Below are 17,453 nucleotides of genomic sequence, written 5' to 3'. Positions count from 1 at the left end.
CCGAAAGAAAACAGGCCTCATTTGTATAATCTCTCCTCATAATGCGGCCCATGAAGACCAGGCTCCATCCTTGTAAAAGAGATAACAAGGCGAAGGGCTGGGTGAACACAGCAGGCCAAGCAGCACCAGAGGAGCAGGAAAGCTGACGTTTCATGTCTGGACCCTTCATCAGAAATGACTTCTGAAGAAGGGTCCAGACCTGAAACGTCAGCTTTCCTGCTCCCCTGATGGTGCTTTGGCCTGCTGTGTTCACCCAGCATTTCTGATTTGTTCCTGATTTACAGCATCTGCAGTTCTTTTCGTTTTTAAATGAACCAAAGGCATCTTTACCTTGTACAAGACTATATATACAGATATTTCAGACGTCAGGGCGTCCAATAACTGAACAGCACCTACACCCATTTAACTTCATCAGGAAGACCTTAGGGAATGGACGTGAGTTTGCTCGCTGAGCTGGAAGGTTAGTTTTCAGACATTTCGTCACTTTTTTTTATTTGAAAAAATATACTTTATTCATAAGATGTGCAAACAATAAAACACATTTATACACCTACCCAGTCATGCAAGCCTCTCCGGGTTACCCGGGGGGTACGTACACCAACTAAAGGGAAAAAAAAACAAACAAAGAAGAAAAAATAACAAAGCAAAGAAAATGCCCCGGCAGTCGTCTCCCCTCACAGTCCCAGTTGGCCCCCTGACAAGTTGGGGAAGGCGCCAGCTGGGCCCAGTTACCAGATAGGGCCCTTTTTTCTAACCAACCTTCCAGCTCAGCGAGCAAACTCACATCCAGAACCTCAACCTGAGCTACAAATCTTCTCAAATCTCGCTGGCACCTTCAGGGAATCGATCGCTGCAAATTCAGACTGATGTTCCCACTTCGTGTATCAGTGATTGACCTGTGACCCCACCAGCCACGGTGCCAATATTAAAGATGGCGCCCCACTGCAGCTTGCGCACCGCTCTGTCGCCATCTTTGATGCTGGCGATCTCACCAACCGTCGCCGGTGCCGTCCCTTCCCACCAGAAGAAACCGGCTCCGACTCCCCGGGACTGAAGCCCATCCCCCCCGCCCCCCGGGGGTAGAGGGGTCAGGGCTGGTACCGGGGGGGGATGGAGGGCAGCCCCCTCCCGGAGCCGCTCCGCCGGAAGCTCAGTCACTTCAGTCAGAGCGTCTTCAGCAGCAACAACGTCCCGTTGGACCGGAGGCAGGCGGCCTGCCCCATCGGTAACACCGGGGGGGTTTATACCGGGGGGGGTAACACGGGGGGGGGGTTTATACCGGGGGGGGTAACACGGGGGGGGGGGGTTTATACCGGGGGGGGTAACACGGGGGAGGGGGGTTATACCGGGGGGGGTAACACCGCGGGGGGGTTATACTGGGGGGGTAACACCGGGGGGGGGGGTTTATACCGGGGGGGTTTACACCGGGGGGGGGTAACACCTCGGGGGGGTTATACCGGGGGGTAACACCGGGGGGGGGGGTAACACCGCGGGGGGGTTATACCGGGGGGGGGGTAACACCGGGGGGGGGGGGGGGTTATACCGGGGGGGTAACACCGGGGGAGGGGGTTATACGGGGGGGGGGTTATACCGGAGGGGGTGAACACTGATCGGGGGGTTATACCGGGGGAGGGGGGACGGAATTGGTAACTCTAGCAGGGCATACGGGGGTGGGGTAAAAGTGGGGGGGGGGGGGATCGGGAACACCGTTGGGGGGGGGGGTGTTATACCGGGGGGGGGGTGGAATCTGTAACACCGGCGGGGGGGTTCGGTGACACGGTGGGGGAACACCGGGGGGGGGGGGGCGGGGATCGGTAACATTGGGGAGGGGGTATACCGGGGGGGGGGTATGCCAGGGGGGGATTGGGAACACCGGGGGGTGGTGTTATACCGGGGGGGGGGGGGCGGAATCTGCAACACCGGCAGGGGGGGTTCGGTAACACGGTGGGGGAACACCGGGGGGGGGGGCGGGGATCGGTAACATTGGGGAGGGGTATACTGGTGGGATTGGTAACAGCAGGGGGGGATACCGAGGGAGTATATACCTGGGGGGGAGGGATTGGAAACAGCGGGGGGGTTTACGTGGTGGGGGGGGAAATCGGTGACATTGGAGGGGGTAACTTGGAGGGGTGTTATACCAGGGGGGGATTGGTAACAACACCGGGGGGGAGTTATACCGGGGGCGGGGTGTGGATTGGTAACACCAGGGAGGGCGTTAAACTGGGGTGGGGTAACACTAGGGAGGGGTATACTGGAGGGGGATCAGTAACAGCAGTGGGGTATACCAGGGTGGGGGGGAATACCTGGGGGGGGGGGATTGGTAACAGCGGGGGGTATACCCGGTTGGGGGGAATCGGTGACACCGGAGGAGGTAACATGGGGGGGTTATACCAGGGGCGGGGGATCAGTAACAACACCTGGGGGGGGGGGTAACACCAGGGCGGGAGTTAACTTGGGGGAGGGGGGAGTTATATGGGGGGTATGCGGATCGGTAACACCGGGGACGGAGGGATCAGGATCACCAGGGGGCCTTAATACAAGGGAGTGGTAATACCTGGGGGGGAGGGGATAGGAAATATGGGGGGAGAGTGCAATTTGTAATACTGTGGGGGAGAAATTGGTAATACGGGCTGAGGGATGACCTATTTTACCACGGTGGGGATTGGTAATAACGTGGGGGATCAGTAATACTGGTGTGGATAATTGGTAATACCGGGGGTATGGAGGGATCGGTATTATCGGTGGGGGTGTGGCCGGTGATAATTGGAGGGGGGATTGGTATTACCAGGGGACACTGGTGACGCGCCCGGTTGCTATCCCTAACCGCTGACTGTAATCGCGCGCCCGGACGCCGTCCCTAACCGCTGACTGTAATCGCGCGCCCGGACGCCGTCAATAACCGCTGACTGTAATCGCTGGCCCGGTCGCCGTCCCTAACCGCTGACTGTAATCGCGCGCCCGGACACCGTCCCTAACCGCTGACTGTCATCGCGCGCCCGGACGCCGTCACTAACCGCTGACTGTAATCGCGCGCCCAGACGCCATCACTAACTGCTGACGGCAGTCCCGCGCCCGGTGGCCGTCCCTCGCCGCTGACGGCAGTCCCGCGCCCGGTGGCCGTCCCTCGCCGCTGACGGCAGTCCCGCGCCCGGTGGCCGTCCCTCGCCGCTGACGGCAGTCCCGCGCCCGGTGGCCGTCCCTCGCCGCTGACGACTATCACAAAACCAGACTCTGTCTTTCTCTCTCTCATTCCCAGTGTCTTTCTCCCTCTCTCTAGGACAAGAGAGTGCGACCAGTCTCCCTCTACAGATATGCCTCTGCTTTAACCTCTATTTCTTCCCGTTCTGGTGGCTGTGTGAAATCATCATGTTGGAGCTGAAGGTAGGATTGTGTGCAATTAGGAATTATGGGAGGTAAGTAGTCCGGTGACCCAGAGGGAGGTTCAGACCAAATGGCTCAGCATCAGAAGGGCTAATGGAGGTGCAACGTGAGTGTTGCTATCGAGTGATGGGGTATTATAGACCGGTGTCTGTGAGAATTCACTGTGTTTTGGCAATACGTCTAATTTTTGCTGTCTTTGTTTCTGTCTCACTCTCTGTCTCTGACTTTGTCACCATCTCTCCGTCTCTCACCCTTTGCCTTCCCCCAACTCCCTTTCCTCCTCATCTTCCTGAAACTCTCTTCTCCCTCTGTCCCTCCCTTTCTCGGCTCGCTCTCCTTTCTTCCTACCCTCCGCCTCTTTCCCCATCTCGCTGCACCTCTTTTCCCCTGTTTGTCCCTCTCTCGATTGCGTCTCTCTCTCTCATCTCTTCATCCCTACTTCTCTCGAATACTCCCTGCTGTCTCCCCTTTTGTCCTGTTCCCCCCCCCCTCCATCTCGGCCCTGCTTCCTCTCTGCACCCCCCCATCCCACTGTCTTGGTCTGTCTGTTTTTCTCCGTCTCCCTCTCCTTCTCCCTCTAAACTCTATTTCCCCCAACTCGTCTATTCTCTTTCTCTCTCTGTTTCTCTTTCTCTTTCTGTCTCTCTGTTTCCCACTCAATCTCTCCCTGTATTGGTCTATCTCTGTTTCTCTTGCTCCACCTAATCTTTCTCTCTCTGTCTGTCTGGCACCCTTGATCGCTCTCTCTCCTCTCTCTCTCTCTCACATTCTGTCTCTGTGTCTCTCTCTCTCTCGGCCTGTCTCTCCCAGTACCAAGTGCTGAGCACTTACTACCGCATCGTGCTCACTGTCCTGCTGGTCCTCATCTCCCTCGTTGAAGTGATCCGCCTCTATCTGGGCTACATTGGCAACCTTCGGGAGAAGGTTAGTAGGGCTGGGGTGTATGTGGGTGGGGGAGAGGTGATAGGGATGGAGGGGAGGGGTTGGGGGAAGGCATGAGGATGACTGGAATGGGGGAGGGTGTGGGAGGAGATGATGGGGATTGGGGTGAATGGGGTTGGCGAGGGGCTGTGGGGAGGTGGTGGGGGGTGGAAATGGGGATGTGAGATTAAATGGGGAGTACAGGGAAGGGGATGAGGGGTGTGGTTGAGTATTCGGACCCTGCAGTGGGCAGTCAGGGCTGGCCATGGTGTGATTGCTGCGCCTGAGTTTTTCTTGTTTTCTCCCCTCCACCTCCTGGTACCTCCTTCCCCTTAACCACTCCCCACCCCCCACCCCCCCCTGCCTCCTCAGGTGCCCGAGTTGGCTGGTTTCTGGTTGCTGAGTTTGCTGTTGCAGATCCCCATGGCGCTGTTTGATTGCTGTAACCCACGGCTCTTGGTGCTGCCGCTGGAGTACTGTGTGAACGTGGTCTTCATCGCCATGCTGCTTACTGAAACCGTGCTCACCTTCAGCAACCTCCGCCGTATGGTCCACCAGCTGGAGATCCGCTTTCACATCACCCACTTCCACAGCCTGGAGGGTCGCAGAGACAGCCTGGCCCTGCCATCACCATCACCAGGCCACGGCTTGGGTGCTACCCTCAACGTGAGGCACAGTCTTCCTGCCTACCCACCCTGGGGTGGCACTGACAGCACCCACAACCACGGCCTGACTGCTCAAGGCGGCATCGACTGGGGCACCACAGCTTGATCTGGATTTCGACAAGGGACGGCGCGTGGAGACGGAGTCGGGTACAATATCTGGAGGTGCCCTTATTGGTCTCTATCCTTCTGTGGCTCTCCTTCCCCCCCCAGCCTCTGGGTGAACGCTGTTCTCCCGATGATTAGTGACTGCTCTCTATCAATGACCACATCGACTTTCTCTTATCCATAAATGGAGACTTCCTTCCGTCCAGCACATCCAACCGTTTGAGAACACAGAAGACCAGCATCAGCTGTGAACTGATCCCACACCGACAATGCCATTGTGTCCGCATTGGGTTTATTTTTCCCAGATGCTGTTGGTTAATGGTGAGATATTTGCTGAGACCACCCACTAACAACTCTGTCCTTCACTGGCTTGTTACTGCTGGGTTTGGGAGGTGTGGTTTGTGGTAACACTTCGCTGATAGAGTTTATTCACTTTGTCAAGAAGTTTCAGATCCGGTATATGATTCCATTGGATAATGATAGACAAGATGAGCTGAGAGTGATTTCCTGGTTCTGAAGCTGTTCTATAGAATGGGGGGAGCAAGGCAGTGTGGTTAGACTCGGGGAGTGTTCATTCCTGATCTCTCCCGGCCTTTGGTGCTTGATAGGGTCAGTTTTCATTCATCCCTTGGCCTCAGCGAGGGGAATCTATCTGTTCTGAGAAGATTGTGGTTTGTGGTTTGTGGATTTACCCTCTCCTTCTCTCACACCCTCACCCTCTCACACACACCCTCTCCTTTTCTCTCACACTCTTGGTCTGTCACAGTCTGACCCCCCCCCCGCTCTCTCATACTTTACCCTCTCCCTCTCTCTTACGCTCCCTCCTGTCTCTCCCTGTCCTTGTCTCTCTCTCTCTGTCTCTCTTCTTCTCTCATACACTGTCTCCCCGCCTCCTCTTTCTCTCCCCTGCTCCCCGTTGAGAATACGTCAGGGACTGGCACTCTGGGCAGTGACAGTTACCTACCTGAACCCTCTCGGCCGATGACCAAAGCAGCTGCTCACGATCCCAGGATGGTGCCCACCTTTGACTGAAGGTTTGTCTGCCATTCTTTACAAGGAAGCAAACTTCTTTTCCAAGCAATCCACCGAGGAAAGTGAGTGTGTGACACCAGAGAAATTGTTGTTGCACTTCAGTAGGCCATCTTGACCTCCATGATTCTTGTGATGATTCCCTTTTTCATTCAGTAGAAATGTGGAGAGTTCATTCTGCTGTATTGGCAGTTAGATGCACTCTCAGACTCCTCAGTAAATATTAAGAAATTTAGTCTTAAACAGACCCCAATTTCCAACAGTCCCCACTCTGAGTTGGGAATATCCTGACTGACCTCTTCCAATCGTCACTGACTTATACATTTCAGAAGGATGCATTTGGTTCCCTAATTTCTTATTTAAATGGAGTCCAACTCATCTGTGCTGACCAGGTATCCTGAACTGAACTAGTCTCATTTGCCTGCCTTTCATTCCCTCTAAACATTTCCTCTTCTTGTACCCGTCCAGATGCCTTTTAAAAGTTATACCAGCCTCCACCACTTCCTCTGGCAGTTCATTCCATACACACGCCACCCTGTGCGTGAAAATGTTGTCCCTTCGGTCCCTTTTAATTATCTCCCCCCCGCTCCACCTTAAACCTTTGCCCTCTGGTTTTGGACTCCCCTACCCTGGGAAAAGACCTTGTGTATTCACCTTATCAATGCCCCTCATGGTTTCATAAACCTCCCACAATGAAGCCACTGGAACACTTAATATCAAGCTGTGGATGCCTACAGAACATAAAAGACATCATTCTCGAGTATGGGCCCTGGCTGACTCTGTGTACCAGCGCATACGGAGCATGCTGTCTGAATTTTGAATTCCTTTCACTTCTTTGATCTGCTGGATCATTTTAATCAGATGTACGAAAAAAGTGAACAAATTTAGAAACATCCAAAATTCTGGCTTGTTGAAAAATCCTGCAATGTGGCCTTCGTGTGATAGAAATGATTTAAAAACTGTCAGCAAAAGGAAGAACTCTCTGCTGGCCTGAGATGGAGGGGGCCCTGAGTCACCAGATGACTTCATGTTGTAATTTTACTGACTGTTTTCAGGAACTGATCATTCTGATCCTTCGAAACTGACTTTTACATTTTTATCGCCCTAAAAATACTTCTTTTGTACTTTATTTTCAAGAGTACTTTCTACAAAATAAACCGTCCTGAGCATACAAACAAGGTATTTCTCTTATTTTTATGCTTACCGGTCTCCTCCTTTTAAACAATTCCCAAATTTTGAGTTCAAATGGGATGTCAGTCAAACTTTGAGTGTTCTTGGGAACAAACTGTTCTCAGCACAGATTTCTGTTTGAAAGTAAAGTTGGAAGGTGAAGTTCACACCATTTTCAAACTATTCTGTAAACCTTTTATTTCCTTTCGAATCAATTTTCAAATGTTTGTGTATACAAACACCCTTGTATTTTAGCAGACACTTGATCTCAACGGGCAGCGTGCTCTCGTAGAAACATGTCACAGTCATGGATTCACTTTGTGGCAACAATCCAGTCTTCATTAGGGACCCCCTTTAACCTCATGCAGAGATGTAGTTTCTTTCTCAACTGTGCTTGAGAGACCTTCACTTGGCCCTTCTATCTTTGTGCTAGCCCTGTGCAGGCTGACATTGCACTCCAGCTTTGCCTCACTCCGTGGAGAGATGGAGGCAGGGGCTGAGCATTTTGAAGATGGCTCCTGTCCCAGCTGCAATCTCCAACAGTGTCCCAGCAAAGTTCAGAGCCAGCCTGGTCTTTTTTCCAAGACAGCAGCTGCACCTGGCCTACTGTTTGCAGATGTCTGCTTGGCCCTTCCTGTGTTCCCAGTGATCCCACCTTCAACCTAGTAGCCGCTCCCTGGAACCCGATGCAGATTTGCACTGATCTTTTTGTGGCGTCTGGGCAGGGCTGCTGGATAATGGTTGTGGAGGAGTTAGCTAATATTGATGAATGGCCTGCACTGTGATCAGTATGACCAGCTGGTCTCCTACCAGAAAGAAGACACCATCTTCCCCCCACGAGGTCTGCAGGAGTTGTAACTTGTTAACCTGGAGAAACAGACGCTGAGTCAGACACACAGAACCACAGGCAAATACTCAAACAGAAGTATGCACACACAGACACACACACACGTACAGAGACGTACACACACTGTATTTGTGGATGGTGGAATTTGAATTAAATAAACAGCTAGATTAACCATGGAATGTCCTGCCTGCAACGATAGTAGACTCACCAACTTTAAGGGCATTTAAATGGTCATTGGATGAGCATATGGATGATAGTGGAATAGTGTAGGTTAGATGGGCTTCAGATTGATTTCACAGGTCGGCACAACATCGAGGGCCAAAGGGCCTGTTCTGCGCTGTAATGTTCTATGTTCTATGTTTTATGATGACCATGAATCCATTGTCACTTGTGAGAACAAACCCATCTGGTTTCCTAATATCTTTAGGGAAGGAAACTGCCATACTTAGCTGGCCTGACTCCAGACCCACAGCATGTAGATGACTCCTAACTCTCCTCTGGGCAATTAGGAATGGGCAATAAATGCTGACCTAACCAGTGACGCCCTCATCCTGTGAATGAATTTTACAAAATTCAAGACACAAATATACTGACAGACATAAACATGTAGATATATGGAGACAGGCAACTTGCACACACACACAGCTATACAAACATATGCGTGTGTACACACACAGACAAATATACACAAAAAGACCAAATGATGCACACAGCAACTCTAAAAGCCATGAAACTCACCTCTGTCCCCACCTCTGAACTTGTGGCTATATTTATATTGCTGTAGGTTTTGGTTAATGCTGTGTGATTGTATAAAATCAAGAACTGCGAATGTTGGAATTCTGAAACAAACATTTATCACTCAAACTTTCTTGTTACACAAATCAACACACCTTTTGTACGAATGAACACGTTTATTATACAAATGAGATAATAAAAGTGCGAAGCTGGATGAACACAGCAGGCCAAGCAGCATCTCAGGACCACAAAAGCTGACGTTTCAGGCCTAGACCTTTCATCAGAAATGGGGGGGTGGACCTCTCTGATGAAGGGTCTCGGGCCGAAACGTCAGCTTTTGTGGTCCTGAGATGCTGCTTGGCCTGCTGTGTTCATCCAGCTCCACACTTTATTATCTTGGATTCTCCAGCATCTGCAGTTCCCATTATCTCTATTATACAAATGAACACGTTTATTATACAAATGCATATAACATGAACGAGCAAAGTACACAATTGAAAATAAGTTTATTGGACAATTAAATATAAATCTGTTGTACAATGGAATGTAGGATTACGAAACAAATAGACTTACTTCCTAACAGTATTACCAGGGATATCGCATGGCTACTCAACTGTTTCATCAACAGTTCATCTATAAAAGCTGGGAAGTAGCTGATTGATAGAAATCGTATTAAAAATATTTAAACTCAGGGTAGTGTCACACCCAGATATCCCGGCGGCTACAGCAATCTCCCTCCACTGGGGACTGTAAATACCACGCACACACACACACTCACTGACACAAAGATACCCACGTACATAGTCATACACACAGACATACTGACATGCACATATTTACACACGCACAGCAAGAGAGAGAGTGAGAGAGAAAGAAAGACGGAGAGATAAAGAGTGAATGACGATCCAAAAGAGAAGTGAGAAAGGGCAAGTAAAAGGAGGAGAGAACGGCAGGTCGACAGGGTGAGGGAGGGAGAGAAAGATGGAGAGAAAGGGAAGGAGAAAGGGAGAGAGAAAAAAAGACAATGGAGAGAGAGAAGATGAACAGGAACCAAAAGGAAAGAGAGATTAGGCAAATGGAAGAGTAAAGGGAGGAGTAAAGATCGATCGAAAGGTTGAGAAAGAAGAAGGATAAGTGCGAAACATAGAAAGGGTGAGTGAAAGAGAGAAAGTCTGTGGTGTGTGTCAGAGAAAGGGCGGATGAGAGATGGAAAGAGCACGCAAGATGAGACTGAGAGAAAAGATGAGCGATTGAGGGCGAGAGAGAAAGGGAGAGAAACAGAAAAGGCGAGGGAGGAATGACGAGTGAGAAAGCGTTGTGAGAGAGTGTATGAGTCAGAGAGGGAGAAGAAAAGTGAGCCAGACATAGAAAGGGTGTGAGAGGGAAAGAAATAGTGAGAGACAGAGGAAGACAGCGACGGCGAGCAAGGTGGAGAAAATTGGCGAGAGAGAATGAAAGAGAAAGGATGAACGAGGGAGGAGAGGGAGAGACAGAAAGGGTAGTGAAAGCGAGAGAGGAGGGGTAAAGAAGGAAAAGGCGAAGGAGAAATTGAGAGAGGACAGGACAGAGAAAGGTTGAGCGAGGGAAGGAGGGAGAGATACCTCCTCCCCCCCCCCCCCCCCCCAAGACCACTGCCTCCCTCTGCATCCTTCCAACACCACTTTCACCAGAAACAGCCCCAAAGCCTTCAGCATGTCGCCGACTGCGAGCTACCTTCTGTGGCAACAGCGAGCTGCTCATTCCTGGGTGTGACGGTGGGAGCACCAGTGCCCCCCTTGCCCTCTCCATCGCCCAACTCCAACTCTCCGTTCCTCAGATTCAGGGTTCGACCACAGGAATCTGCGTTGCTGTAGCACCTCTTCGACAGCAGAATCCTCCCAATGCGCTTCAAACTAACGCATCGAAAGCGACTAAAATTGAGAGGAGGGGATCGACAGAGCAGCACCGAGGTCTTGCAGCGTTGTAGGACGTTACCGAGACGAGGAGGGGTGTAGGGGCTGGAGGGGGTTACAGAGACAGGGAAGGGGTGTAGGGGCTAGAGGGTGTTACAGAGATAGGGAGGGGGTGTAGGTGCTGGAAGGGGATACAGAGATAGGGAGGGGGTGTAGGGGCTGGAGGGGGTTACAGAGATAGGGAGGGGGTGTAGGGGCTGGAGGGGGTTACAGAGATAGGGAGGGGGTGTAGGGGCTGGAGGGGGTTACAGAGATAGGGAGGGGGTGTAGGGGCTGGAGGGGGTTACAGAGATAGGGAGGGGGTGTAGGGGCTGGAGGGGGTTACATAGATAGGGAGGGGGTGTAGGGGCTGGAGGGGGTTACAGAGATAGGGAGGGGGTGTAGGGGCTGGAGGAGGGTACAGAGATAGGGAGGGGGTGTAGGGGCTGGAGGGTGTTACAGAGACAGGGAGGGGGTGTAGGGGCTGGAGCGGGTTACAGAGACAGGGAGGGGGTGTAGGGGCTGGAGGGGGTTACAGAGATAGGGACGGGTGTAGGGGCTGGAGGAGGCTATAGAGATAGGTACTGTGTAGTTACATGAACAAAGCTGTTGAGTGGTGAGTTATAAGGCTTTGATCAAGGGACAGTGAACAAATAATGGTATATTTGGATGACAAAGTGTGGAGCTAGATGAACATAGCAGGCCAAGCAGCATCTTAGGAGCACAAAAGCTGACGTTTCGGGCCTAGACCCTTCATCCGTTGGAGGTCAGGAGGGTGAGTAACTTGTAGAGGAACGCAGCTGGTGGTGTTCCCCTGTATCTGCTGCCCTTTTCTGTCTGGGCAGTTATTGCCATGGGTTTGGATGGTGCTGTTGCAGGAGGCTCCATTTCTGGGATGTTTCTTGCAGATGGTATTCAGTACTCCTATCTGTGTTGGTGTTGGAGGGTTTACTCACTGCAGGATTCCTAGACTTTGACATATTCTAATGCCCACAATATTTCCATGGCATGGAGTTGAGGTTAAGCTGAGATCAGCTGTGATTGTATGTTCTTAGAGCACGCTATGATTTGTTGTGATGTGAGATAGGATACTTTTGTGCAGAGTTTATGTTTTAGATACTTTTGTCAGTGTCCACATCCAAGGGAAGTCCAAAGTATGCCACGTTGCTGTGGGTCTGGAGTCATGTGTCAGCCAGACCAAGTAAGGATGGCAGAATTCCTCCTCTAAGTCAGACTGAAACTGTTGACCAGGTCAGATGTAAATCCAGCTTTTTATTATATATGAATGTCACTGCCTGCCATGGCTGGATTCGAACCAATGTCCTCCATATAATGAGCCTGGGGCTGTGCATTACTAACTTGGAGACATTACCAGTATTCCACTCCCTGCCCATATGAAAGGCTATTTCAAACAACTGCAATAAATCTGAGTGATTTCAAAATGAATGATCGATGCAACATTTGTTTCACAGCAACAAAGATACACACAACAGTAATTGCAGTATGTTTCTTTGTGGGGGACATTTTCACAGTTAATTGGTCAGCATTCTGTTCATAACATCACGCTGTTAACTATTATTCCTATGAATGATGATTTTGAGCTTTTGAATATTTTAATTCCAGAAATAGGACAGCAGCACAAAGACTACCTTTGCAAAAAGAATGAATACATTAGAATCACTGGAGGGAACAAAAGAATTTGGAGATTTCCTCTGAGTGAAAGATACACCAAAGTAACAATCGTTGCTTCATTGGGTGAGCAGGAATAAGCATTGACAATGCACCGAAGAGTAGGTGTATGGAAGGAGAATTCTGGAGGAAAGCTGAGAAAAATTAATCAGAAGAAATACCATTAGATCGTTTAGTGAGAAAACATTGTGTTAAGACAGGAGTCTCAGATATAACCCTCATCATTAGGCCCTCCAGTTTTAGAAAAAGTACCACAATATAGAAAACAATCCATGGTGGGGCAGGTGAAATATACCGAGAGATCGATGTGATCTTTCCATTCAAAGTTCAGCAGTTGAATTTCATCCATAGGGAAACGTGCTTAAACAATGAGGTACTAGATTTCTTCCCCCATTTTGCAAACTGGTTACTGTGTGTGGAAAGAGTCAGAGAAAATATTGTTCATAGTGGATGACTTGGGATCTTTTCCAGAAAACCATCGATTTCACCAAGACGCTGAGCAGCAATGGTCATGAGTCTAGATTTAGGGCCTGAGCAATTCTGTGAAATGCCTCACATTGTTCTTTGTTTTATAAAGGACAATTGCTGAAATGCTGCTCAGTGTTGGGAACAAGTTCTGTGTGGAAACTGCAGACTCTTGGAAATGTCAGATCAACCCAAACTGTTGATATCCTGGCATTCAATGAAGGCACAGTGAAGTAATATTTCTAAAGCTGCTCTGCAGCTGGACATCTTGCTTCAGATGTTCTGGAATATTTTGAGCAGCTTGAGAAGTTGTACTCTATGTGCTATAATCCTTGCTTCTGCACAGTTCTGCATTCAATGCTGGAAGCACAGCAAAAAGAAGGATCCCAGACACCAGCAGTCACAACCAGGACAAGGGTGCTCCTTAATTCGCCTTAGGTGTCTTAAAGAAATGTTGTTCTGAAGATATCATTATGTTTCTGAAGAAATGCTTTTGAAATTAGATAATTTGACCTACTGGGGAATTTGCTCCAAAATTGTTGTGTTTAAAAGAGGACAATTTTACCAGCACAAGGTCCCTATTTCCAATTAGACCTCTGCATTTATGATGGAAATTCTAGACAATTGATGGTGTTAGCTACATGTTCAGTCATTCCATTTTGAATTATTTTGTCACTATATTATTGAAATCTCAAAGTACACTAGTAACCAAATGGAGAGAACGCTTAATAAATGGAACACTGATGACAAATTTAAATTTGTTTCACTTTTTCTTCATTGGCCTGTCATCACCAAATGAGCTAAACAGATGGGGTTTTACTGGAGAGAACTATATTCTGAAACAATCTCAAATGTAGCACACTGGCTGAAAAAAAATCAACAGTTGTGTGCAGAACCTGGAAAGTGAGAGAAATCAAGAAAAGGCTTCTTGAGATATTATATTGTCTCCTTGGAGATGGTAGTGGAAGATGTCTTACCTCCAACGAAGGCAAAAAGATTCACAAAATGTCCACTTAAAACATTTAACTGTAAGGTTCTCTGAAAGGCATTAATGATGGTTCAGGAGATCGAGGAGCTGGATCTGGACAGTTGTGGTAGAGAAAATGAGGGAATCTATCAGCTGGGCAAAGTGCTACATAAATGTGAAACCTTCAAGTAATGCCACACAACCGTTCAACAACATTTGTTGCAAAGTTGGGCAGAGTACTTGTGGATTGGGAGGCAGGAAGTCAGAATTTGGTGTGTGTAAAATGCTCGGGGGTTAAAGCAGTGCCAGGTCCCTTTAAAAGATGATGTTCTTCTTCTATGCTTACAGATGAAAAATGGATGCCTCTGAGCAGCAGCTTTAAAGTTTGCAAGTACTCAGAGAGCACCCAAACTGAAACATTTGTATCAACAAGCTACAGCAGCAGCTTTTACCAAGACAACAGGATTTTGAATTTAGCTAATCAATTTGAACCAAGCACTTAAATAACAAAAACCAATTAAATATAAATCTGATGGTTGTGACAAAATAGGACCAATCCTATTGTAAGAAATTGCTATGTCATGAAGGGTATAAAAGAAGGGAACAGCTGAACAGACAGCAGAGCTAACTGCCATCCGCCAGAGTTAACAGCCCTCAACTCTCAAGACAGAATTGCTGGTTCTCACAGATTCCTCAAAGTCTTACAGAAAGCACTGTCTAAATAATAAAGGTATCCACGGCACAACCAGATAACAATCCCAACAGAAGAATCGACAAAGAAGGCACGGAACATTCTGGAAGACACATAACTAGGCTGTAGTTTTGAGAGACTAAGGTCTATTTTTTAAAATTTATTTTATGTAAGTGGGATTGTATTTATTGGAACAGCATCCATTAGAAACTTGTTTTATTTGGGAATAGTTAGTAAGTAGAAGGGGCTTATTTGGTTTGTTAATAATTTAATTCATTTGTTCACTTGTTAGAGTTAGATAAATAAATTGTTACTTGTTGAACGTAAAGTGAGTGTCAGGGATTTATTCTACTTAATTACTAGAAGGTTCTGAAAGGCAGGTTACACCACTTTTCACACACCTTTTTACAGGTTGAAGGGCGAGGTGCTCTTCTTTGGGTGTTTCAGTTTTAGTTCTTGGGTTGGGGGGGGCAGGTGTCAGCCTTTGCCTTATAACACAATTTAATATCATTATGTGATGATACAGTCTCTGCAAACATTTCTAATTCTACTCATATCTCCCTGTGAATTATTAATTCGTTTTATTCTTTATTTGTCTCAACATAAATAAACTGGGTCATTCAGGAGTGACACATCGCTCTGCCATTCTGATGAAAGAGCATTGCAAAATATTGGAATATAAGTAGTTATATTTGAAAGTAGTTATGTCAAACAACATAATATGATTTATTTGTCTACACATTAAAAATTATCAGCAAATATGCCTTTTCATTTCTATTATTCAGAATAATTTAGATATAAACGTAGTACGTAAAGTGTGAACAAATGTTTCAATTAACATGGAACTTCAGTGTGATTGTTTGCAAGTTGCATTTATTTTGTTTGACCTTAGCATGTCTGCATGCATCTGACATTACTGTAAATATAATTTACATTGTTTTCTCTCAATCAAAGCAGTTTAAAATCCAACAATCTCACAGATGGCTCACGGTGGAAATTCTAGTCTTTGCTCTCTGTGAAAATACGCTGTTAAAACTGGACATCAGCTGACGACCCAAATGGTGACCAAGCCAACAGGCTGACAGATAAATCTATTCATGCACTGTCCCAATTCAGAGTAGCATATGAATGAAAGAAATCAAGTGAGTTTGTTCCTAAATGTTCATCTTTTAAGTGTTCTTTGAAGAGAAAATCTTCCTTCTTCATAATTTATTTGCATGGATTTGCAATATAATGAGATGAATTGAGTTTTATAGTTTGTATCACCTCCAGGTGTATTGGATACGTAGCATAAAAGCCTGGAAATTTTTCTCAGATATCTCTGACAACTCCAACAGTTTTTGCACTAAGTCACATGATGTACTAGTTAAAAACTTTATTTCTGCTCCTTCACCAGTACATGATCAATCCCCTGGAACTCTCTCACAAATCAACCTTCTAAATCACAATTAGGAAATCTCAATAGCTTTATACAGGTCAGTGATGGCTATCTCTCATGGAAATATAACGTTTTTTTTTAAAGTGCAATAAAAACAATCACTTTGTAAGAAACAACAGTAACATTCCCCGTCATTGATCTAAGAAGCTACCTCCTTATCGGTAATTATTCTGATTTATTTTTTAGGTTTACACACAATCAGCGATGTAGCAAACTGTTACAGGCAGTAACTTCATGTTGCAACGTTATATTATTCAATCAGAAAACTGCCCCCACACAAGGGAACAGTGTCACTGGATCTGGAAGTGTGGAATGGGCAGGCAATGGGGGCAGGCAATGGGAAAGTCATTGAGTTAACTTATAAATGTCAGCTGCAAATAGAATCTCACGCTTGGTCAGTTGTTAATTTTTCCACGCGATGTTGCAAGATTTCACGCCTCGTCAACATTTAAAACAGCAAAACTCAGTCTTTCTATTTTCCCAGCATTACGACTCACATTTCTCTACAATAAGGTGCATCTTTGTCGGGACAGGCCAATGCGGTTTTGGAGTGTTGTATTAATTACTGGAGTGGTGTGAAGTTAATTCCCTGTTGGAATTGAATGTATTGCTCTGTGAAACTTCAGTGTACAATCCAATCATAATATCAAAACCACAAACAATGGGAGTTATATACTGCCAGTAATGATGTTGTTCACTCAAACATCTTCGGTCTTGGCTCCAGGGTTCACATTCTCATTAGGTCCGGGGTGTCCTTCACTCAGTAGTTATTTAACAGCCGATATTTATTGAACCTATTGTGGAGTTCGGTGTTGTAGAATACAGCTCTGAAAGGACAGGCAATCCTTGGGGTGCGAATAGATTCCCTTCTGGAGTCCATTCACAAGTCGGAACACTGCAGGACAATTTAAAGCTGCCCCGCTTGTGGGAGACACGATGGTCGCATTTATACCTCTCTACGGGATCCCGTTTATAAGACAGACTATGATAAATCGGTAACCCCTAAAAAGCATCTGAATGTAACTGAACTCACAAATTGCTTCAATGACACGACCAAATGTAACATCTCAAGTTAATACAAACAAAAATACATATAGCTGGAGAAATTCAGCAGGTCTGGCAGCATCCGTGGAGGGAAAATGCAGAGTTAACTTTCCTGTGAAGCGACCTCAGAACATAGCATCAGGGGCAGGAGTAGTCCATTCTGCTCCTCTATTCAATACAATCATGGCTGATCTTATCTCGGCCTCAGCTCCACTTTTCTGCCCTCTTTCCGTCACCCTTTAACCCGTTACTCATGAAAAATGTCCATTTCCTCCTGAAATGTATTTCATTTCCTGACGTCCACTGCACTCTGGGGGAGTTGATTCCACAGATTTATGATCCATTGGGAAGTAATTCCTCCTCATCTCTGTTTTA

At 47.4% G+C, this 17,453-nt stretch overlaps 1 protein-coding gene across 1 annotated transcript; it reads left to right on the top strand.

The window, feature by feature from the left end:
• Positions 1-946: 946 nt before the first annotated feature.
• LOC125449580 (transmembrane protein 17B-like) lies at positions 947-7,279 on the top strand. Its single transcript, XM_048525403.2, has 4 exons — positions 947-1,225; positions 3,278-3,381; positions 4,192-4,305; positions 4,675-7,279. The coding sequence occupies exons 1-4, from the start codon at positions 1,111-1,113 to the stop codon at positions 5,071-5,073; spliced, it is 732 nt and encodes a 243-aa protein (XP_048381360.2). The 5' UTR covers positions 947-1,110; the 3' UTR covers positions 5,074-7,279.
• Positions 7,280-17,453: the final 10,174 nt, after the last annotated feature.

The sequence above is a fragment of the Stegostoma tigrinum genome, chromosome 46 (genome assembly GCF_030684315.1).
Source record: "Stegostoma tigrinum isolate sSteTig4 chromosome 46, sSteTig4.hap1, whole genome shotgun sequence".
In the NCBI taxonomy this organism is placed as follows: Eukaryota; Metazoa; Chordata; class Chondrichthyes; order Orectolobiformes; family Stegostomatidae; genus Stegostoma; species Stegostoma tigrinum.
This window is presented reverse-complemented; position numbering and strand designations above follow the sequence as displayed.